We start from the raw sequence: 24,255 nt of genomic DNA, 5'->3' as shown, positions 1-24,255 counted from the left end.
GCTGGCGTGCTTTACGCACACCGACGTGAAACTGAAGGTAATCCAGCCCCTTGGCAGTGAGGGGGGACCTTCCCCTCACATAGCCCGGGGGTTGGATTACAGTTTTGAGCGATCAATGCTTTGCAGGGATCGCTCAAAACAACGTGCCGAAAAGGACGAGCTATCTCGTCCGTGGTACTGCGTACGTAATGTCAAGGACGAGATAGCTCGTCCTTGGCACTTAAGGGGTTAACTGAATGACTATTATTGGGGGATCTGAACGTTTTTCCTGCTTAAGAAATATGTGTGGTATCTTGTTTGTTCTAATAATCTTTTTTCCTTTTGACTTGCTCTTAACTAATTTTGAATGCCAACAGTAATATATTAATGTCAACAGCACCCTAGAAATTGAAGTCACCTGTTGGTGTAGTTCTCTGCTCTATGCCATCCCAAATGGGTATCTACTGATTTTGAACTTAAGAGAGTGTATAATGTTGAAGTATATTTGTGTGGTGTTTTACAGTGCTCCCTTCTAAAGAAGGCTTACATTAACTGACTGGTAAATAAAGTAATAATTGTTTTATCAAGAAACCCTGTGCGTAAATGTCTGCTTGAATACTTGTCACTGTGAACCTCTGTGTAACTCCCCTACAGCTCACATTGACCTCTCTTGAGATAGGCCTGGCTATTCGTCCAAACTACCAACCTGTGTAGTGAAGATTTATACCAAAGCTTGGGTTACTACTACCAGGAGGTCAGGGTTGTTGTTGTGCACCATATGGGTACTGCATACAATCTTGCCTAACAGGTATGTACCTTTATCTGTTAGGTATATTTCTGTGACCCCACAGTCACCACTCAAGCCTTCTCCCGCCAGCAGCTCAACGGCTTCTTATCCTCCAACCGTCCGTATAGGAACTCAAAATTCCTTACGTTCTAGCTCTATAATTCATAATTCTATTATATTACAACACTACAGCCGACTACCAGGGTGGGTCGAGACTATGCTTCCTCTGGGTTAAATCATCGTTCAAGATGTGCCAGTCAATGGCTTCCAGCAGTTCAAGTCAGCTTTCGGGTCGAGGGGATACTTCTATTGGGTCGAATTGGTGCTCGAGATGCAGCAAGTCGGTCAATCCCACAGCAGTGAGCCACCGGTTGCGTCGTGGCAGCAATGCACTTCATTGGGTCAAGGAGGTATCAAGATATCTCGAAGTAGCAGGCTGGTGATTTGAAGTTCTTAGCATGCAAAACAGCTCCAAGTGAGTCACGCCAGCTCAAAATTATCTCTAGGTGGTAAACAGGGTACTGAGCTGCTTCGGAGTTGCTGGCCAGCAGACTCCATAGTCCCTAGAGACAATGCAAGTTCTTTGTTCCGCACGTCCATTCCAGAAAGGGTGTCTGGCCCATGACAGGGTCCTTAACCTACAGCGAGCAGGGTCCTGGTTCCAGTGCACATGCAGCAGAGGTACCTAGTTCCTCAACAGTTTCACTTAAAATCTGCCCTGATGGGAAGGGATCCAGGCTTTCCTCTTCTTTGGAGACTTAATTCTTCACCTCTATGGCAGAGAACTTTGGAATAGACTGTATTCTCAACAGATGAAAAACTCTTGTCTTGAATTCCAAAGAAGAATCAACTAAGGGGAGGGACTGCTTCCCTTATATAGGCCGAATGCTATAGAGGATTGGTTCAAACCAAGCCTGTTGTCAGAGATCTAATTCAGGCTGCTGTAACAATTGTTCTTTGCCTTCTGATGGCATACCCAAAGTGCTTTGTCTGTGGGAAGTCGGGAAGGAGCAGGCCATTTGGGGAGACCTAATATAATCCAAGATGGTAGAATCCCTCCCTGGATTAAACACTGTCTCTGGGCTACTCGAACAACACCCCTTCCTTCCTCTGGTTGCCTACTTCAAAAAGAGGACTTTAGTAATCAGCACCCTGGTGTTTGAGGGTCACGGTCATAACAAGAATGTCTTTGAAGCACCGGTTCCCAACTCAGAGAAGACCTCCAGGTGAGGGCTCCTGTCTCCTACAGATGCAGTTGACCATCCTCAGGTGAGTCAAAGTGGAGCTTCCTGAAAGGCAGCATGGTCCCATATGATGTTTGTGGGCCAACACAGGCCAGACCGCTAATGCAAAGCAAGCCTGTCATAAATGAGTCACCTCACCAAGCTGGCAATACTAGGACATGCAAATGCTGGCGACTTTATAATTGCATGATCACAGTAGTCAAACCAGATATGACCTATATTCAATTTAATCCAGAAGGCAGCACTGCCTGTTGCAACTTGGGGTTCCAGCATCTGGGTTCAGGAAGGAATGTACATAACCTTTGTCCTGTCCTGTTGTTAATGCAATATAAAGCCACGGTCAGGTAACATGAAACACTTTGCTTTTTGGCATGGAGCATTTATGAAAGCAAGTCTGATCAGCAGATTTACCTCCATCATTTTATTACTAAAAATAAAAAAGCTAAGGATTTTGCACCCCGAAATTGTCTGCCATTAATAAACACAAAGGACAGCACATAGAAACATTGAAAAGACAGAACATTACATTCCCAGCACAACTTGACATCACACCCCTGCTTGTCACAAACACAACATACAAGACAGGGCGCGACCGTCCCTCACCTATGGAGACAGTAGGAATAAAAGCACCTCCATGAAAGGATTTATTTTACAAACTGCCTTAGCGCATAGCAACCAAGCATTCCCATGTGACCTTAATGCAGTCCTGGAGAGAAGGGCTTGTAGTTTTAGTTTTCCTCTATTATAAGAATTGGCATACAAGTCCCAGCATACAATAAAATAAAAAAGTCACAACAGCTTAAGATGTGCCTCTGTGCCAAGACCACATACCCATTTTGCTTGGAAAACTCTCGTCACAGAACAAAATGTCTATTGACCAGGTGGCACGGTGTAAGATATAGGTTTACTTTATTTAGCTTAAGGCAAAGGAACCCACCATATTAGCTTCCATTGTTAACAGCTTCTGCTCAGACTGCCACTGGCCTCGATGGAACTTGGAACCCACTGAGCATTTATCTACATTCCATAGCTGTTCCGGCAACAGACAGAGTTGTTACCATCAATCGAGTCACAACATGTGTTCTTTCTTGAAATGCAAAATGAATAGGTTGCAATGAGATAACTTGTATACAAAAGGCATGGTGGAAATGGGAACATGGCAATTATCAAACTAATACATGCAAAAATGGAAAGGGAAGAAAATGGAATGAAAAGGTGCATTACCACTATAATAATCTGCCAATAAGTCCGGTAGCCTTATACTTAATAAAGATACTTATTGTACTGTTGTGCCTCACTGTTGGGGCGGAATTCCTTTTTTGGGGCTCTACATAATTTCCCCTACTGCTTTTCGTGGATTTTTAATTTAATTTTATTCTACCGAAGTACTCCTGCCATTGCCACAATTTTTGACGTGCTTTCCTATGGTACTCACATGGAAAGGGGTGCTTTTTAAGCACTCCTATTTGGTACTAGTGTGATTCCAGCACCCTACAAGTATGCTGTGGAGTAGGGTGGTGGCAGTTGTAACAGTTTTGGCTTCACCAGTTGTGAGGCTGTAGCCGCGCAACTATGCAATATTGCTCTGGAACTACTGTAATAGCCTGAGGGATTTCTAAGATGGCACTGCTCACTACGTACACCTTTAAAGGCTAGAGGTGGGAACATCAATGCAATCACTGATAACACCAAGAGCCATTTCAACTCTGACTCACGTTGTGTTGCGGTTTTTTCTTCCTTGGTCTCCTTTGTATCAAGAGCACATGATTCACAGTAGGCCTTTCTCATAGGCCTCTGGCTACTGCATTTACTACATGCATCTCTCTTAGGCCTTAGGTTCAGGATTTTCAGATGCCCTCTCGCATAGGCTTTGGATTGCCAACAGGTCTCTTTCTTAGGCCTTAGGTTTCAAGACTTGTCGCCCCTTGTATTGGGGTTCTTTCTTCCTGTCTCATTTGTATCACGAGCACAGGATTCAATTCACTTTTGTCCTCTCTCATAGGCCTCTGGTTCAGCATTCAAAGCAAGCCTCTTTGATGGTCCTTGGCCTCACCTATCGGAGTCTGGAACCTCTTATTATCCAGAGGCCTATGAGAGAGGCCAAAATTGAAATGAATTGAATGGGGGGGGGTGGGGGGGAATTCAGCAAAAAAGAAAATTCAGCAACCGTTCATAGAGGCTCTGTTGTAAACCTGGAGACACCTAAAGAAAATGTTTGTTCGTTTTTACATTAGAATAGGGGTGGACTTTGAAGGGTAAGTGTTAAGAGGATTTTTCTTTAAGGTGCCATGGTAACTGTCCTCCTGTAAGTCTACCCGAGTCAGGTTTTACCAGGACTCCCTTAGCTCAGCAGGCTCTCCAAGCGGAAGTCAGGACCTCAGATTCACAGGTACAGTGAATGCTTTCAGTTAATACCAAATAAGAGAAGGTCCCCACAATATATTTGTATAAAAATATAATTTTATATTAAGAAATGGCAAAGAGAAAAAGGCAATACACTAACAGCGATGCAAAACGTGGTGACTATTTACTTGATAAATTGTGACTTTCCAATTTGCAATTTTAAATAAGGTTTCTTTCCGTCAAAGAGTCCTTCCTGAAAAAAAGAAAGCACAGTAACAGGTAATTAAATGTTTTTATATCTAGACTGCGTGTTTCAAGGAGACCAAGAGGGACTAGCAGTGTAAATGGGTTCAGTCTTTGGTGGAAAGAGTTAACTTTGTGCGAAAGTGCCCTAAAATTCAAGAATTCCGTTGGAGGAAAGCCCTCTAGAGTCACTTGAGGAGTCGTCCAAGGATGACGAAAAGGGTATAACGTCCTTTCATCGCGGGATGTTTTTTCGTGGGGTTTTTTACCACAAATTCTTTAAGGAAAAAAAAAACTCACATGTTTTAGGGGGGTTGGAATAATATATATTTGGGGTGTGGGTGTTCAGAATCAAATAAAAAATAAAAGTGCGTTGGGGGTTTGGGTGGAACATCCCCAAAAAAGAAAAAAGAAACTCAATGAGTTTTTTTCATTGAAAAATCTGTGGTAAAAAAACCCAGTGAAAATCCATCCCGCGATGAAATGACATAGAACCGAAGAAAAGACCAGTCAGTGGTGCCAGAGGATCAGGATTGCAATACCCTGGGTCCTCCGTAGGCTACAGTGATAGCACGCCAATGCAGAAGGGACAACCAGGCCCTTGAGAAAAATAACTCTTCTTGATCCAGTCATTCCCAGGTCAGAGACTGAGGGGCAGACAGAGGAGAGAGCGATTGCTGTTGATGCAGGTTTTGCACGTCGTCCTAGGGCACAAGATCCAGCTTCAGATAATGGGGTTGGGTTCAACCGAAAAAGAGCCCGCCATGAAAGATGAACCGGCAAGGCGACTTTGGCGATGCGGTCACAGTATTCAAGGAAGCATGCCCTCTGGAGCTTCCCGGTGAGCAGAGATGAAACTTCTGAGTCCAGCGATGAAGGCATTGTCAGGAGCTTCAGGGAGAGGAGTACTTGGTGCAGAAGCTGTGATGTAGTTGTCCCACCATCCGAAGGATCAGGGAAAGGGAGGGCCACTGGGTTCCTACTGGTCTTCTTTGGAGAGGCACAGCTTTGCCATCTGATTCTTTGGCGCATCAAAGGATTCTGATGCAGATCTTCTATCCTTCCTAAAGCACCAAGCCTCGCAGGGTGCAGGTTTGGAGATCCGCTGTAGACCAGGTGAGTGGGCAAGGGGGCGAGCTACTTTTATCTCCTGCAGGAATCACTGAGTGAATACCAAACCACATATAAAGCATAATTTAACAGAGGGATGGTCACCCAATGGCAGACCCTCCCCCCCTAAGCAGACCAATACTTTCTGGAAAGTGCTCTCACACAAAAGGAATTAACCTACACTATCCCAGACACAAATTTACATAAGACAGTTAGAACGGGTTTCAGGCCGACTATAGCCCCCAGTTCTGGGACACAGCCAGTGGCCAAAAATAGCCTCTTCCTCTCACTCACAAAGTAGGATGAGAGATAGTCATGTGAACCACCTCAGGTCTTTGAGGCAAATTAAAACCTCCATCTCGATGAATAGAGGAGGGAGACAAAAAGGAAAATAAATCTGGTAAAATGAATTCCACCATGTGAAACCATTTTCCACAAGCTAAAAAAGTCACATGAGCCTAACGACATGACAAACAAAAAAAGGGTAATTCCTCTGGAGACTAAAGGGTGCCTTTGGGGCCTTAATGACACTTATGGAAGAACATAAAAGCGCAGATCCACACTCTCAGTCAGGCTTTCGATTAAGCCTAGCTCAGAGAAAAACAAGTCACAATAACCAGCCAGCTAAAAGTACAGGGGATTAACTATATGTGGTAAAAAGTGGGTTTTCTGCATAACAGTAAATTTTGAACTTTGGCCAAATTTTTGAGCCTGCTATGTTATCAGATTAGGGGAGCCAGGGCACTAAAAGCATTATTAAATTTAGGATTGAGACTTTTCTGTTCACCACATCTTTGAACATTTCTTTATAAACCAAGACATCTCGGGAGGGGCTGGGACTTGTCAGAATCGATTTTTGGATATTAGTATCCAGCGAGGGACAATGAGATTGTAACAAGCAATCTCACTGGCCCTCGCTGGGGCATTACCCGACTGAGAATCCCTGGAATCCCTCTCCCCACTACATTCCTTCTTTTCCCCGGCCGCGGGGGGTGTGGCAGCCACTCAGGCAATGCGGAGGCTTGGAAAGGGGTAATCCCAGCTCCGAGCCACCAAATGGCAGGAGGCTGCTACCTTCCCTCGCCAGGGATCAAATAAGTGTTTTCCCTCCCCCCACCCACGCATTCCAAACAATCCCCTCCCAACCCCACTTACCTGCTTTCTGGTCCATTTTGGGAGCGAAGGCGCTGGGAACACTTCTGTCCCCAGCGCATCCGCTCCCTATTTGCAAAAGGCTGTCATGGAAAGGAAGAAGGGACTACACATAGTCCATTCTATCCTTTCCATGTTGGCATTCTCTTAGTTTACATTTTTTTATGGCCGCCATGGAAACGGAGAAGGCACTACTCGTAGTCCCTTCTCTGTTTCCATGGTGGCCATTTGATTTGTTTACCTTTTTCCTTTCAGTATGAATGGGCACCATGGAAAGAGAAAACTGACTCAGTTTTCCTTCCCTGGCAGCCATTTTTTTTTTTTTACATTTGTTAATTATTTTCTGTTCCAAAACACTGGAGCGTTTCGGAACAGAAAAACAATGCTCTTAGTACCCCGGTCTTGCAGCCCGGGGTACTAATAGCAATAAGCCGCTCGCGGCGGATGCATTGCTGACTCAGGTAATGCCATGGGACCTTTGTTTGCCCTTGATTAGCTCAGGCCTGTAACTATGGGCCCTGGGGCATTACCTGACTTGTTAATGCCCCCGCAGCAAGGGGCTTACTGCTTAATTATGCTCGATCACGAGTTGAATACTGGGAAAACCAAAGGATCAGTACTGAGTTCAACCCAACCTGATAGTATAATTTAAAAGTCCATCTTTAGTTCTAGAGTTTCCCTTATTAACTGTTGGGCACTCATATAATCCGAACCCTGACCATTCCGTTAATTAAAAAAAGATTTTTTGAATCAAACGTTAAGAGTGAGGTGTATCATTGCCTGTGCTTCTCCATACAGACATATACAAGAAAAATGTTCTTACCTATGATATTCAGCCTCAAGGCTTTGTCATTCTTTGACCTTTAGGGGGAAAAAGAAAATGCAAAATTACAAAGGATCAGGAACATATGAGCAAGCATACAATTGCAAACAAACTACTCATGATAAAAACGTTACTTCTCAAAGTACTATTTGTTGAAAAGTCTTTTCCACAGGTAGACATCAGTGAACATCTTTCTTCCACCTGAAAAGAGGTGAAGTTTGGAATTATACACCGATTTGAAATAGTGTGATCACTTGGAGATTTGTTATACCTGTAGGTTACCTCTTGTTCATACCCATGGGGTTTGCATATTCTTCTACAAATTAACTTTTGGTGTTTTATGTGAATCTCCCATAAAAGTCCTCAAAGAACTGGTGTGTGACCTGGATTATGATCCAGTGGCAAACATACTCTTGAAAGATCATGCCCAGAGTAAAGTACTGTGAAGGGGAGGATGACAGAAAATGCCTTAGTGAAGGTGGGTGGTTAATTTTCTTTTGATTTTTTAGAGCTATATGCAACCTCACACCAAGACCATGTTTATAGCAGACGCAATAAACATTCATGTTGTTTTCCAGGGCAGAATTTCATTTTTGAGGCTCTGGCTCCCTAACCGTTTCCGTCTCCTTAACGGTTTACTGGCTTCCTTGGTTTTGCAACCATTCTTAGAGGCCTGAAGGATTTCAGTAGAAATCCCACTGGCAATGCAATGCCTAGTGTCCTGGATTAGTAGTCCATATGGCATCCAGAGTGCTTCTTAAGAACACCAGTTGATTTATTTATTTGTTTTATTTGCATTTATAAAGCGCACAGAACTGCCCTGAGGCATCGTGGCACTGTTACAGAAGGCTTGAGCTTAACATAGTTAGGATGTAACATTCGGTAGAGGTGGTACAATGACAGGTGTTAGGTGGCAGAGGTTATACTTTACTTTGGTTACAGTGCAAGCATAACCGTGCATGTTGGTTTGGAAAACATTAGCGGAATAAAAAAGCAGAACATTTGGTAGAAGTAGTACATTGACAGGTGTTTGGAGGCCGAGATTATTACTTTGGTTACAGTGCAATCATAACCGTGCATGTTGGTTTGAAAAAACATTAGCGGAATAAAAAGGGTTTTAGGTTTTTGCGAAAGGTAGTGCATGATTCTTCATTCCTTAGTGTGGTTGGCAGGGCATTCCAATTTTCGGGTGCAAGGTGTTGGAAGCTAGACCCTCCAGCTCTAGTTCTTTTGAACGTGGGGAATTAGATCTGGTTGGCGCGGTGTGCTCTGGTGGGTCTGTTGGAGGTGTTGAGGGTGATTCTTTCCGAGAGATAGTGTGGGGCGTCTGATGTAAGGCACCTATGTGTGATGGCCATGGCTTTAAAGAGTATGCGTTCCTTTACCGGTAACCAGTGGGCATCTTTCCTGGCTTGAGAGAGGTGTTCCCTTTTAGGAATGGTCAGCGCTGCCTTGAGCGCGTTGTTTTGCGTGATTTGGAGATTATTTATATTGTTGGCAGAGGTACCTAGGAAAAAGGGCATTACAGTAGTCCAATTTGGTGCCTATTGTGGCTCTACCGATGGATAGGCAATTTTTGAATTTTTGGTGGAGAGCAAAGAAAGGTTTGACTGCGTTGATCACCTTAGTGGTGAGTGCTGAAAAGGAGGCTATGGTGTTGACCTGGCGGGACATGGATAGTGAAGCATCTAAGTGAACACCTAGTGTTTTGACAGTCTTGGGAGACTGTGATGATGGAGTTATCGATGTTAAAGGATTTGTATTATGGAGGGAGTTTGTTGAGAGTTTCGCTGGTCCCTACTATGAGGATCTCAGTTTTATCCCCATTTAAGCAGAGGCCGTTGGCAGCCATCCAGGTTTGGATGGCTGAGTAGATTTTAGTTAAGGCTGTCACATCTTCATCATAGGTCCTGGTTAGTGGGAGCAGTACCTGCGTGTCGTCCGCGTAATTGGTGTACGCTATGTTACGACGGTCGAGCTCATTGAAGAGTGGAAGGGTAAATATATTGTAGAGTGTAGGAGCAGTGCAGGAGCCCTGAGGGACGCCGCAGTGGATGATAGTGGGAGTTGCAGAGGCAGTATCTGAGAAGACCTTCATGAGTCTACCATTTAGGAAAAAAGCCACCCAGGCGATAGCTTCTGGGGAGAAGTGTGCTTCATTTTTTAGGTGCATGCCTAGAATATCATGGTTGACAATGTCAAAGGTGGCGGACAGATCCAGTAGGAGAAGGAGTGCCGGTTTGCCTTCGTCCAAGATGTCCCCAAGTTGTATTTTTAAGTCGAGTAGGGCTGACTCTGTCCCGTGGCCTGGTCGGAATCCTGATTGTCTTTTACCTAGGATATGGTTGGATTTGAGATATTCCTGGATTTGCGTGTAAGTAACTTTGTCCAGAATCTTGAGCAGGAAAGGTACGGTGGTGACGAGTCTGTAGTTATTAGCGACTTCTGGGTCAAGAGTAGTTTTTTTTAGAAGGGGGCGTACCCAAGCTTCTTTTAGAGTGCTTGGAACTGTGTTGGCATTGAAGGAGGCGTTAATGAAGGATTTGAGAAAGGGGGCAAGTGTTTCGGTGCAGTCTTTAATGAGGCTGGCTGGACAGGGGTTTCCTTTGCAGTTGGATGGTTTGATTTTGTTCATTATCTCAATGACTTCCTGTTCTGTTACTTCCCTGAAGGGGGTTATGGGGGCTTTAGTGGAGAGGGGCACTGGGCTGGGGGTGGGCGAAGGTCAGTAGTGGTGGTTGTTTGGAGGTGCTGTGATAGGTATTTGTGGTGCTCTTTGATTTTGGCTTGTAGGAGGTCGATCTTGTTCAATAGGGCGGCTTGTATGGAGTTACACCATGTTTGGTCTTTAACTATATCTTGTGATTTGGTAGCTGGTGTGGTAAGTTCTTTGAAAATGGCGAAGAGTTCTTTGGATTCTGAGCTTTCATTAGCAATTCTTTCATTGTAGGAAACTGACTTGGCTATGATTATGGCTTTTTTGTATTGAGAGGTGATTGTTTTGTATGAGGAAAGGGTAGCTGGGGAGGGTGATTTCTGCCAAGTGTTCAGTGCTTTTCTTTTCTGAGAGCGGAGTTGTTTAAGTTCCGGAGAGAACCACGTGTTTGAGTGTCTCACTGTTTTGGCTTTTTTGTTCTGTAGTGGGGCAATGGTGTCTATGGCAGTGCTTATGGTGCTCTTATAGATGTCAGATAATACTGACGGGTCGGGGGACTTAAGGTCGGTTGTGAGGGTGCTTAGATGTGGTGTGATCTTGTCTTTGGTAAGATTTTTAGCGCATCTTGCCAGGGCTGGGGGGATGGGGTTAGGCTTTTTGGTTTTGGATGCGGGTGGGATGAGGAAGTGAATGAGGTGGTGGTCTGAACAAGGAGTGCTGGAGCTTATGTCGATGTGGCTGTTGTGGTCGGCTACCCAATCAAGGATGCGGCCTTTGTTATGGGTGGGTGAAGTTATCTTTTGGTCAAAGCCTAGTTCCGTTAGGGCTAGTGAGAGAGATTTGGCTGGCTTATCTTTTTTGTCGTTGTAGCCTAGGTTAAGGTCACCTAAAAGGATGCTTTTAGAGGTGAGTTTTAGGTTTTTTGTTAGGCGATGTAGAAGGTTCCCATGGAATTCCAATAGTGGGCCGGGTGGGCGGTAGACAAAGTTGATGGTGGAGTTGGGGGAGAGGCCGATTTTTATAGCAAGGGAATCTGTGGTGTTACCCATGTTGGATGTAGTTTGTCTGGCCTCTAGGTGGTCTTTCAGGATGAGTGCTACCCCACCTCCAACTGAGGAGAGGCGGTCTTGCCTGATGGCGTATCCCTGTGGGATGGCAAGGTTGAGGGCTGGCCCTGCGGCGCTATGGAGCCAGGTCTCCGTCATGGCTAGGATGTCGAGGTCCAGGTTGATGAGGAGTTTGTGAATTTCAGTGGCATGAGCAGGGATGGATCTAGCGTTGATAAGGGCACACTGTAGGTTGTGAGGGGTCTGTGATGATGAGAGGGTGGTGATGTGTGTTGCCGGTGAGGCAGGGTTTGGGTGTGCCAAGACTGTTGTGGGTGTGGATGGTTTGGCCGTGCGGGTATCTGTTTTTGTGGTATTGGGAGAGTTGGGTGGTGCTTGGTGAGTAGTGCTCGGGCGTCTAGAACGGAGTCCCAGGAGTTGGTTCCTGATGTTAGTGGGTCTGGTGTATGATGTTATGGTGGGAGGTGTATAGGTGGCTGTGTTGTTGCTCTTAGTGAAGAAGGAGGGTAGAAAATAAGTGGGGGGATGTTGGAGGGGAAGGTGGGGGGTGTGGCTGGTGGGCTGGTTGCCCGAGGGTGACACATGGTGAGCATAAAGGGTTGTACTAGGAAGGCAATGCAGCTGGATGCTAGTGCAGCAAAGTGCAAACTCTGCAGTCAAGGCAGTACAGGCAGGTGCAAAGTGCAGTGCACGCTGGCAATGGGTGCAGCTAGGTGCAAACACAGCAATCTAGGCAGTATAGGCAATATGGTGCAATAATCAATGGAAGTGAGGTAGACAGAGAGGGGTGGGTGCAGCTAGCAAAAGGTGCAGAACTCAGTAATCAGGGCAGTATAGGCAAATGCAAAGTGCAGCATACACTGGCAATGGGTGCAGCTAGGTGCAAAACATAGCAATCTAGGCAGTATAGGCAATATGGTGCAACAATCAATGGCAGTGTAGGTAGTCAGAGAGGGAATGCACAGGTAACGTATGGCACAGTAGGCGGGTGCTAAATGCGAATCTCAAAAGGCAAAAGGCAAATGCTAAATGCATCGGAGAGGTTGAATACAGAAATCACATTATACAGTCGATATATGGGCACCACACGCCATGGGGGATAAGCAGCACTTAGATTTGTATTTGTATTTTGTATTTTTATTTATTTGTATAGCGCACCAGGCCCAGGAGCAACCGGGCGCATCACTTGGTTACAACATAAGAAAGACAGATAGAGCAATAATTACAAATGTTTACAAGTATAATACGTAATTTACAGGTATAATGATATCAATGGAAGGGCAAGCAGATTGTATATACACAAGTATGGCTATGTACATGTTAAACAGTGAACCCAGAGCTAGATGTCTTGGGCGGCCAACCAAGTTTTAGTAAGGTGTTTGAATCTCAGGAAGGAGGGTTCTGCTCTGAGCTCATTGGGAAGCGTGTTCCATAGTTTGGCAGCCATGAAGCGTGTTCCATAGTTTGGCAGCCATGATAGGGAAGCTAGTTCCACCTGATCTTTGGAGATTGAAATGTGGAATGACAAGTCTGTTTGAATGAGCCATTCTGCGGGGTCTAATGGAGTTGTGGAGTGCAAATCGGTTGGCCAGGTAACAAGGGGCTTGGTTATGTAGGCATTTGTGGGTAAGAGCCAGGGTTTTCAGGGAGATTCGGTGTGGGATGGAGAGCCAGTGAATGTTGCGCCTAGCGTCAGATATGTGTTGCCGCCTGGGAATGTTGAGGGCAGCTCTAATCGCATTGTTCAATTTGCAGCTTGTTTAGGTTGCAGAGATTGGTGCCTAGGTACAGTGCATTGCAGTAATCAATCTTGGATAATACAAGAGTCCTGGCCAGGGTAACAATTGGTTGCAGAGAGAAAAGGGCGACAGGCTGTAATAAGCTTGTAGGTATATGCCGCTGCGGATGAGACTGAATTGGTTTGTCTGGTCAGGGATAGAGTCGAGTCAATGTAGATCCCTAGGGTTTTTGTGTCCTTGGCGGTAGGGATAGTATTCCCATCGATGATGAAGGACTTGAACGCAGGGTCGAGTTTGGTAAGTTTTTTTGGCGAACCAAGAATGAGGAGCTCTGTCTTTTCATCATTAAGACATAGTCCGTGTTGTGCCATCCATGATAGTGAGGGAGTCAGCAGATTAGTCGCCAGAGATGGGGATTAGTATCTGGGTGTAGTCGGCGTAATTAGTGTAAGTGACACCCAGATAGTCCAAGATATAGAAAAGGGGTTTGGTGAACACATCATATAACGTGGGTGAAACACAAGATCCTTGTGGTACGCCGCAGGAGACAGGTGCAGGTGGGGCAGCTGCAAGTGGGGAGAACACACGCATTGATCTATTGTCTAAAAAGTAGCTAATCCAAGTTGTAGCTTTATCAGAGAAATGTGCAGCTGATTTGAGGTGGTGGCAAAGAATGTCATGATTGACGAGATCAAAGGCCGCCGATAGGTCCAGGAGGAGTAAGAGAGCAAGTTTGCCTTTGTCTTTTAGATCTTCAATCTGTGTTTTTAAATCTATGAGGGCAGTTTCGGTGCCGTGACGTGGCCAAAACCCAGATTGCCTAAGTCCCAGGAGGTTGTTAGATTCAAGGTAATCTTGAATTTGTAGATATGCTGCTCGGTCGAGGATTTTTAGTAAAAACGGGACCGTGGTGATTGGCCTGTAGTTAGTGGGTATGCTAGCGTCCAAGGTAGGTTTTTTCAATCGGGGGATGACCCATGCATCCTTTAGATTGTCAGGTACAGTCCCAGAGCTAAATGACGAGTTGATGAACGTAGTGATGAATGGCGCTAGGTCATGAGCCGCTTCCTTAATAATGGGTGCCGGGCAGAGGTCGCCTTGGCAATTGGATGGTTTAAAGCTAGTGATGATCTTTTCTACTTCGGAAATGGAAAGTGGAGAGAAGCTAAAAGGAGTCCGAGAATCAGGGAAGGAGTGGATTGGGGTGGGATTGGGGTTAGGTTGTGGGTTGGATTGTAGGCTCGTTTGTTATTGATTTTAATTTGGAGAGAGGCAATCTTGCCGAGGAGGGCCTCTTGGATTTTGGTGCACCAAATGCTATCTTTGATGCAAGTATCTGGTGCGGTGACAGGAGTTTCAAGTTCTTTTAGAATTCTGAACAATTCTTTGGTGTTAGATTTGGCTTGTTCGATACGTTTATTGTAAGTATCTTTTTTAGCCTGGAATATGGCTTCTTTGTAGTTAAGGGTGGCCAGGAAGAGACAAGATTTGTTAGCTGCAGATTGGTTGCTTTTCCAATGTGATTCCGCAATTCGTTTTTCTTTGCGCAGGGTTCTGAGCTGGGGAGTGAACCAAGAGTTTAAGTGGGCTTGAGGTTTGGGTTTTCTCAGTTTGGATAGGGCGATGATGTCTAAGGCTTTTTGCATAGAAGGTTGAAGGTGTCGACCATAGCCGTGGGGTCGGAGCATGAGCTAGCCTGTTCATTGAGAGCAAGAAGGAGGAGGGGGAGGAGTCTGTCGCAGGTGATGTCACGTTTATTACGGGTGGCGGTAGCCGGTGCAAAGATAGGAGGGGGGCTGGCAGGTTTGGGCTGAATGTTAAATGTAACTAAATTGTGGTCGGTCCAAGCATACTGTTGGTTAGAGATGATATGGACGGGACAATTATGGGAGGCTAGCCAGTCAAGGGTTCTGCCCTTGGCGTGGGTCGGTTGGTTGATAACTGTATGAATCCTGCATTCATAAGCAAGTTATCAATGGTCATGGCAGCAGAGTCGTTGGGCTAAGTAAGGCCAAGGTTAAAGTCCCCTAGTATCGAGGCTTGGGAGTTAGTTTTGGTGTTATGAGTGATGATGTTAGAGAGGTCCCCAGCAAAGGTGGATAGTGGCCCGGGTGGCCGGTAAAGTAGATGGAAGGAGATGGAGTGGTTACGGGTGACAGCTAATTTGGCTGTCAGTGCTTCCATGGAGGAAAAGTGATGCACAGAGGAGCGATGGAAGTTTAGAACATTTTTATGGATAATGGCAATGCCACCACCTTTGGACTATTTGAGTTACGATCATGTCTGATAATATTGTAGCCTGGAGGGATGGCAAGGGAGAGTAGTGGGCCAGAGGCTGCGTGAAGCCAAGTTTCAGTGATAGCCATGAAGTCGAGGTCGGTTAAGATAAGGTCAGCCACTTCTAGAGTGTGTGCCGTAAGTGATCTGACATTGATTAGCGCACCCTTGATATTGCTAGTGTTAGGGCGGTTGGAGTGAGGTGATGAAGGGTTTTGCATGTGTGTAGACAGGGTAGAGGTCGGAGGCTGTTTGTTAAGATGTGCAAGGTGATGGGGGCGTGCGTGAGTCGCGATACCTGGGGGTGCGTAGTGCTATACGAGTGTCCAAGCAGGCAATATCAGCAGATCTTTCAGTTTTGTCAAGGTCCGGGACGAGTACTCGCAGTGGCGCGGGTCTGATGCCATACAAATGTAAGTTATGGTCGGGCTATTTGTGCAGGAAGGCTGGAGGTGCAGATAAGACGGTAGTGGGATTCATAGAGGAAGTCGCAGTGACCTACCTCCCGATGCGGCAGGGAAAGGGAACTGGCCCCACGTGCGCCTCGGTGCGCAAACAGGAGCAAAACAGGCGCTTTTCTCTACAACGCTTCTCTTGTAGGCGCCGGCTTCCGCCTGTCGGCAGATGTGCCTCGTTAATGTAAGTTGGTAACCAATGTTACTTTTATCACCTTGAGAGTGTGCTGTACAGTAGCCTGGTGGAAGCCTTTTTAGATTACCACATTAGCAGTCCAATTACCCTATATAGTAGTTGTTTGAAACGTTTTTCTTTTTGCAACTTTCCTCCATTGACTTCAGTGAAGTGCCCCTGAATAACTGGCTTTTGTCTGTATCCTAGACAATGTGTGGGGTGAGGCTGTTTTGCTTAACACAACTACTTTATTCATTGTATTTGTTGTGCACTGGTCCGTCCCTATTGATACCAGTGCACAGAGTGGGTGTTGTAATTTGTGTTCACAATTTCTACACTGTAACACAAGCTACCTTCAGTGGAGTGCTACCAGAACATGTGTCCATTTTTCTTTTTCTCCAAATAACATCCCAGTTACTTTTGTAATGTGCCTGGAACAGGCTGTGGGCAGTGAACCAATTTGGATGTTTTTTCCCCCTGTACACAGCCGTGCAACTTTTATTTTACTGTGAGAATGCCTTTTTGAGTATTATACACTCAAAATGCCTGCTGTGCATGGTACAAGCCCTGTCTCTGCCATTTTCTTTGTTGGCCTCCTTAAGGTCGGAAAAAGTCCAGCGCCTGACTCTAGTCAGTGATTTGTGAGGGTACTGCCTGCAATTGGTTCTTGGACTGTCTGATCCAAACCTACCCTTAAGCCGGGGTATGTCCTTTTGCTGGGCAGAAAGTGAGGTAGCAGGCAGTGCCCGATTGGAAAACCTGCAATTTTTTGAATGCTGCAGGTCCCTTCAATAAGCAGCTCCAGCCCCGAATTCTGGATAAAAAGAAAGGACCTGGCTTCATTTGATACTGTCAACTACAAGATCCAAGCATTTGAAGCCAAAGAACTACCAGAGACCCGCTGGAGGACTGCTGCGGAGACCAGCATTAGCCAAGCAAACAACCATGTACTGGACCTTTGCCTCTAAATCAATAGGGAAGACCTAAACCGGGTGCCTTATTCCTCTGAATTGGTGGGACTAACCAGTCTGAAGCCCTGTTCTGCAGCCATCGATTTTCAAAGGTTGGAGCAGTTGTCAGGTCTGCATTTGGCCTGCACCTGCCAGATCTGGACTGGACCACTGCATCTCACCTCGTCACTGTAAACTTTGCTGCCATTCTCAGAGCTCTACTGGGACCTCACTAACCTGCTGCTGCTATCTCTCACCACGAGAAAGAGCCAGATGGAAACCTGAAGTTTGATCGCTCTTTTCCAAAAGACCCATCAACCCTGTCCTGGGTCAAAGCAATGTCTGCTCCAGTCTGCAGCTCCTGAAGTCTCCTCCTGGGCTTCTGTTCCTGAAATTGAGCAGTCTTCACCCTGGCAATGGATCTCTGCACATGCCTGACCTAACCGTCAGTGGAAGATTATAATGCACAGTCTCCGAGCTACAGCAACTTCATCCATGTTGAGCTCTATTGTCCCCACCAACTCCCTGTTGTCAGAGTCTGGAGGTCGAGAGAGCTTATATTCTTTAATCGCCACCATCCATATTCACTTGAATTTAGTGTAAAGTTCTTAGTGAAAATGTAGCTATGATACCGTGCCATAAGCAGTGGAGCCTAGGTCAGAAAACCGCTCTATGGTCACCTATGGCCTGGTGACTGGTTGTTTTCCTCAGCCATAGCTGGAGGACTATGCAGGTAATTTCTACAGTGAATTAAGACTTGCTTGATATGATCACCTGCTTGCAAGAGGCTGTTCTCCGATAGGGGTAGGGATGGCCTTCTTCGTATAGTAGCCATTTTAAGGCTTGTGAAACTGCTTCACTCTTTTTCACACTTTAGCTACTTTGCAGTCTATCTATATACCTAATGTGTTGAATTGTCAAGCAGTAGGTAACCCATTCTGGTGATGCCAAACTGTGAATGTATATATGTTTAATAGTGATTTTACTTTGCAGTAGTGTGCTGGCTTGATGCTTTCTTTTAAATCATTATATTTTTGCCCTTACATGTTATTTTTATGTTCAATTTTCATTGAATGTTTTGGAATAACAAAGAAATTAGGTATTCATGCAACTTGTATATGCACAGATATGCCATTCTCCGATAGGTTATATAAAGGAAAAAGAGGAGAGTGAGGCGCTAGAGGATCAAAAAGCGCATGGGAGCTGCAGCCAGGGTAAGGGGGCGGGGATCATTTTATGCGGCGGCGTTGCATTATAGTGCTAGCTGCTTCATGAACTTATGCCCCCTGCATTCCTTTCATGTCCAAGTTCATTTATGAGTCTCTGACGGTGCTGGGTGGTCTGTTAGGAGTAGGTGTTTGTGGCCATTAGATTTAGAAGGCGGGTTCGGATCAGACTGTCTTAGCCTAGTTGACGTTGTTGGGGGTGTGGCAGATCAGAAGAAGAACATGGACTATGAGGATATTTGGACAGTGTATTTATTAAATAATAGTATGAATGCGGAAATATCCCTATCACTATGGGGTGTTCCCCACCAACATGAGTACCTAAGGTGCTCAGCAGTTTCCTGTGATCGTCGAAATAGAATATGTCTGCTGTCCAAAAATCTAATGCTAACTAACCCTACCACTAACTAAACAACTCCTCACACACTAGTCTTCTTAAAATTCAGGTTTTTGGTCAATTTGTTACTTTCAAATAGTCTTTCTTAACTTTTCTTATAAGGTTGTGTAGCTCACTCATGGGACTCTGAATGTTACTTTCCTCTTTGGAAATGGCCATCCCGAATCTTTACTTCAAGTTAAAGAGGTTTTGCATAAGCTGGTGAAGTATAGGTTCCTGGATAATTCAGTTTTCCTGGAAACTTATAGTTCAGCCCTTCCGGGTCTGTTTTGTCTGATCATACATGTTTCTTGGTTTTTCGCTTTATCAATTTCATTCCCTTGTATTTCACTCTTTAAATCTTCTTCCCTCTTCCCAAGGTAGTAGTGTCCTTATCTTATGTATCTCTCTCTCTCTCAGGGATGTCTATTATTCTCTTGCTTTCCTTAAGGAAGTTCAAGTTTCTTAACCTTACTTCCAAGGCGTTCTTATTTCTACTGAGATGAGTTTCTCCCAGTGTTTCAATTATATCCATCTCCTTCTCAGATATGTTTATTCTCTTTCTTTGCTTAGAGCGGTTCATGTTGCTCATCTTTGCTCACTCTCACTGAGATGAGTTTTTAGGAGAATATAATGAGTCCCTTTTGGTGTCCTGTTCCTCCCAAGTTCCCTGTTACTTTCCATACTGGCAGGGAACGTCGGTGTGATTCTTCTGGGCCGGAGACCCGCTTTGGTTTTCGTCTCGCATTCTGCTTGCTTTCGCGTACTTGTAAGACGTCGCTCACTTCTTCTCCTGGTTTGTCGGTACAGTGACCGGAGCCGTGCTGTTTGCTGTGACCTCCCCAGGCGGTATCAGCGTACTGGATTGGGCAGCCTGCCCACGACAGACATTTCGGGTTCACCACAACCAGCTCTCTGACTCCAGTCGCCTCTGATTTTTGCTTCTTCTGCATACTGTACTTCCAGCGTTTGCTTTGCTGGATCTAAGCAAGGTTGGATTTCGCGGGCTCTGCGTCCTCCTGTGGCTCCTCCTCCTGCTAGTGTTACGCTACCTGGGAAACTCCCCTGCTTCAGTAGGCGATCCTATCTCATTCCTCTTTCATTTTACGAGTGCTCTTTTATCCTACTCGTTGCGGTGGGATTGGACATTTCCATTTAAAGGGACAACTTCTTTTTCTTCCTGATGCAACACATTTTCACTTACTCTTCAGTTAAGTCTTTGTACTTGGAAGTATTTGACATGTTAGATAGGTATTGGCATAGTTGCCCTAATGCCAACTTGACCCACTCCGATATGACTGCATCTTTTTGGTCAAATGCGGTAGGTCAAATGGTATATTTTAATGAATAAATAGTTGTGGGTTGGGGTAAGGGAATAGGTTGAGGTGGGAAGGAGTCAGGGGTGGGGGGGCTATAGAGGGGTATCCCCCCGCATTAGGTCAAAATAATTTCGACCAACAAAATTAGGTCAAAATGGCAGTAGGTCAAGTTTTTTAGGTTAAACAACCCGTATCCGTTAGATAGTCCCATGAATGCCATGAACTGAATTGGCTTAAGGAGTTCTTCACAGGAACACAAGTCCTTGACCCATAAGGGGTGGGAGGAATCTCTCCCTGTTAGGTTCCATGTGCCTCGACCCCTACAGAGGACGTTGCAGAGGCTCACATCCCTAGCTTCACAGGGGGGGTGGGTGCCGCTCGCCCTAGGGGAAAAGGAACGAATTCCCTCAATTCATCACAGGGTGTAAAAAGGCCTTTATGTTGCACCATTTTCAGTCTTGGGTACATGAGTGTTCTCGAGATTTGCATCTACGGGTTATCGCATATTCGGATGTGAGCAATCATAAAATATGAGGAAAAACACAACAGGCAAACTAGAAACTTACAGAATCATGAAGTGGAAGTTGCTCTTGCGCTTCTCATGGATGCATTTTGTGATGGTCGCCCATATTTGTGCAGGCCTGGGATAGGAAATGCAAGGGAAGTTAGGGGAGATTTTCCAGCTGTCGCTCTCCTCTGCGATCGGTCTAGGGGGTTGATGTCTAGGTCCTTAAGTGGTTCCACTGCTGTAGGAAGGTTGATTCTGTGTGATTGAGGTGGATGGTCAGTCTTTCATGCAATTCTTTCTTTGCTACTTATGCACCCATTCTTCTGTGGTGGGTGTACTTGTTTGTCTTCGGTGTCTGAATATACATTGTTATGCTTTCGCCAAGATCAGACAACCATTTCCGTTTGCGCCCATCAAGCCTCGGTTAACGAAATTGTGTCGGAGAATCGCTGATTGAGGCAGGATTATGTGCCTCATGAGTGATTTAGGAACCCCCAGAAGGCATATGTTTTCTCTTCTGCTGCAATCTTGGAGGTACTGACTGGTATCTCTCAGCTCCAGCAATTGTAACTGCATGTGTTCCAGACCTCTGGTTTCCACAATTTCCATTCTCTCCACAACATCCAGAAGTTGGCCACAGTGCTGCTTGAGGTCCTCTAAGAGGGATAGGAGCTGTGTGTGTGTGGTGGATGGGAGTGTGTTGATGGGGTTGATCGTGGCCTGAGTGCCGACATTTGGTCGAGTTCAGACAGGATGTTGGACATACGTATCTCCTCATTTCCATTTGTTAGGTGGCCAGTTCGCGGAGGTCATTGGCTGCAGGCTGCCTGTTCCAGCCATCCCTGTTGTTGGATGCTAGTTTATGGGGTGTCTGTGGCGCTTGGGTTACTGTAGGTCCTACTATGACTAGGTTATGCTGCCAGTTAGGTGGCCGAGATTTGGGGGTTAACTGCCGTCTTCGTGTTTATTGCTGTCTTTTGACATCTTACATTTTATTGCGCCTTTTATTTTTAATTTCCCTTTTTTTTGTTTATTTTATTTTTATTTATTGGGTATTCATAATGCACCTGTGCACAAGGTGTTTCAAGGCACAACAAGACAGGAGGGGGCGGAGAAAAAACAGGGATGAAGAAAAACAAAAAATGGTCCTGCTAGGCCTTGTGACAATTGGATCGTGCAAATGCAGTAACAAGAAGTATGAGGGAGAGGGGAAGTGCCAATCAGGGCGGAAGGGCCCGTGAGTAAAGCGAGTGCCAGGGGAGGCCAGGTGGACAGTGCCAGGGAATGTAGAGGCTGCAGGGGAAAGACAGTCCATGTGGTAAGTATATAATACGTAATTTACAGGTATAATGATATCAATGGAAGGGCAAGCAGATTGTATATACACAAGTATGGCTATGTACATGTTAAACAGTGAACCCAGAGCTAGATGTCTTGGGCGGCCAACCAAGTTTTAGTAAGGTGTTTGAATCTCAGGAAGGAGGGTTCTGCTCTGAGCTCATTGGGAAGCGTGTTCCATAGTTTGGCAGCCATGAAGCGTGTTCCATAGTTTGGCAGCCATGATAGGGAAGCTAGTTCCACCTGATCTTTGGAGATTGAAATGTGGAATGACAAGTCTGTTTGAATGAGCCATTCTGCGGGGTCTAATGGAGTTGTGGAGTGCAAATCGGTTGGCCAGGTAACAAGGGGCTTGGTTATGTAGGCATTTGTGGGTAAGAGCCAGGGTTTTCAGGGAGATTCGGTGTGGGATGGAGAGCCAGTGAATGTTGCGCCTAGCGTCAGATATGTGTTGCCGCCTGGGAATGTTGAGGGCAGCTCTAATCGCATTGTTCAATTTGCAGCTTGTTTAGGTTGCAGAGATTGGTGCCTAGGTACAGTGCATTGCAGTAATCAATCTTGGATAATACAAGAGTCCTGGCCAGGGTAACAATTGGTTGCAGAGAGAAAAGGGCGACAGGCTGTAATAAGCTTGTAGGTATATGCCGCTGCGGATGAGACTGAATTGGTTTGTCTGGTCAGGGATAGAGTCGAGTCAATGTAGATCCCTAGGGTTTTTGTGTCCTTGGCGGTAGGGATAGTATTCCCATCGATGATGAAGGACTTGAACGCAGGGTCGAGTTTGGTAAGTTTTTTTGGCGAACCAAGAATGAGGAGCTCTGTCTTTTCATCATTAAGACATAGTCCGTGTTGTGCCATCCATGATAGTGAGGGAGTCAGCAGATTAGTCGCCAGAGATGGGGATTAGTATCTGGGTGTAGTCGGCGTAATTAGTGTAAGTGACACCCAGATAGTCCAAGATATAGAAAAGGGGTTTGGTGAACACATCATATAACGTGGGTGAAACACAAGATCCTTGTGGTACGCCGCAGGAGACAGGTGCAGGTGGGGCAGCTGCAAGTGGGGAGAACACACGCATTGATCTATTGTCTAAAAAGTAGCTAATCCAAGTTGTAGCTTTATCAGAGAAATGTGCAGCTGATTTGAGGTGGTGGCAAAGAATGTCATGATTGACGAGATCAAAGGCCGCCGATAGGTCCAGGAGGAGTAAGAGAGCAAGTTTGCCTTTGTCTTTTAGATCTTCAATCTGTGTTTTTAAATCTATGAGGGCAGTTTCGGTGCCGTGACGTGGCCAAAACCCAGATTGCCTAAGTCCCAGGAGGTTGTTAGATTCAAGGTAATCTTGAATTTGTAGATATGCTGCTCGGTCGAGGATTTTTAGTAAAAACGGGACCGTGGTGATTGGCCTGTAGTTAGTGGGTATGCTAGCGTCCAAGGTAGGTTTTTTCAATCGGGGGATGACCCATGCATCCTTTAGATTGTCAGGTACAGTCCCAGAGCTAAATGACGAGTTGATGAACGTAGTGATGAATGGCGCTAGGTCATGAGCCGCTTCCTTAATAATGGGTGCCGGGCAGAGGTCGCCTTGGCAATTGGATGGTTTAAAGCTAGTGATGATCTTTTCTACTTCGGAAATGGAAAGTGGAGAGAAGCTAAAAGGAGTCCGAGAATCAGGGAAGGAGTGGATTGGGGTGGGATTGGGGTTAGGTTGTGGGTTGGATTGTAGGCTCGTTTGTTATTGATTTTAATTTGGAGAGAGGCAATCTTGCCGAGGAGGGCCTCTTGGATTTTGGTGCACCAAATGCTATCTTTGATGCAAGTATCTGGTGCGGTGACAGGAGTTTCAAGTTCTTTTAGAATTCTGAACAATTCTTTGGTGTTAGATTTGGCTTGTTCGATACGTTTATTGTAAGTATCTTTTTTAGCCTGGAATATGGCTTCTTTGTAGTTAAGGGTGGCCAGGAAGAGACAAGATTTGTTAGCTGCAGATTGGTTGCTTTTCCAATGTGATTCCGCAATTCGTTTTTCTTTGCGCAGGGTTCTGAGCTGGGGAGTGAACCAAGAGTTTAAGTGGGCTTGAGGTTTGGGTTTTCTCAGTTTGGATAGGGCGATGATGTCTAAGGCTTTTTGCATAGAAGGTTGAAGGTGTCGACCATAGCCGTGGGGTCGGAGCATGAGCTAGCCTGTTCATTGAGAGCAAGAAGGAGGAGGGGGAGGAGTCTGTCGCAGGTGATGTCACGTTTATTACGGGTGGCGGTAGCCGGTGCAAAGATAGGAGGGGGGCTGGCAGGTTTGGGCTGAATGTTAAATGTAACTAAATTGTGGTCGGTCCAAGCATACTGTTGGTTAGAGATGATATGGACGGGACAATTATGGGAGGCTAGCCAGTCAAGGGTTCTGCCCTTGGCGTGGGTCGGTTGGTTGATAACTGTATGAATCCTGCATTCATAAGCAAGTTATCAATGGTCATGGCAGCAGAGTCGTTGGG

The 24,255-nt window shown here is 45.6% G+C and overlaps 1 protein-coding gene across 1 annotated transcript in view; it reads right to left on the bottom strand.

Annotated features, from left to right (window-relative positions):
* TMA16 (translation machinery associated 16 homolog) overlaps positions 1-24,255 on the bottom strand; it is a 207,827-nt gene that overhangs the window by 133,087 nt on the left and 50,485 nt on the right. Inside the window, exon 3 of the mRNA XM_069631374.1 lies at positions 7,682-7,719. Coding sequence (XP_069487475.1) covers positions 7,682-7,719 — 38 coding nt within the window. The remainder of the gene's footprint in view (positions 1-7,681; positions 7,720-24,255) is intronic.

The sequence above is a fragment of the Ambystoma mexicanum genome, chromosome 6q (genome assembly GCF_040938575.1).
Source record: "Ambystoma mexicanum isolate Mex_15411 chromosome 6q, UKY_AmexF1_1, whole genome shotgun sequence".
NCBI lineage: Eukaryota > Metazoa > Chordata > Amphibia > Caudata > Ambystomatidae > Ambystoma > Ambystoma mexicanum.
This window is presented reverse-complemented; position numbering and strand designations above follow the sequence as displayed.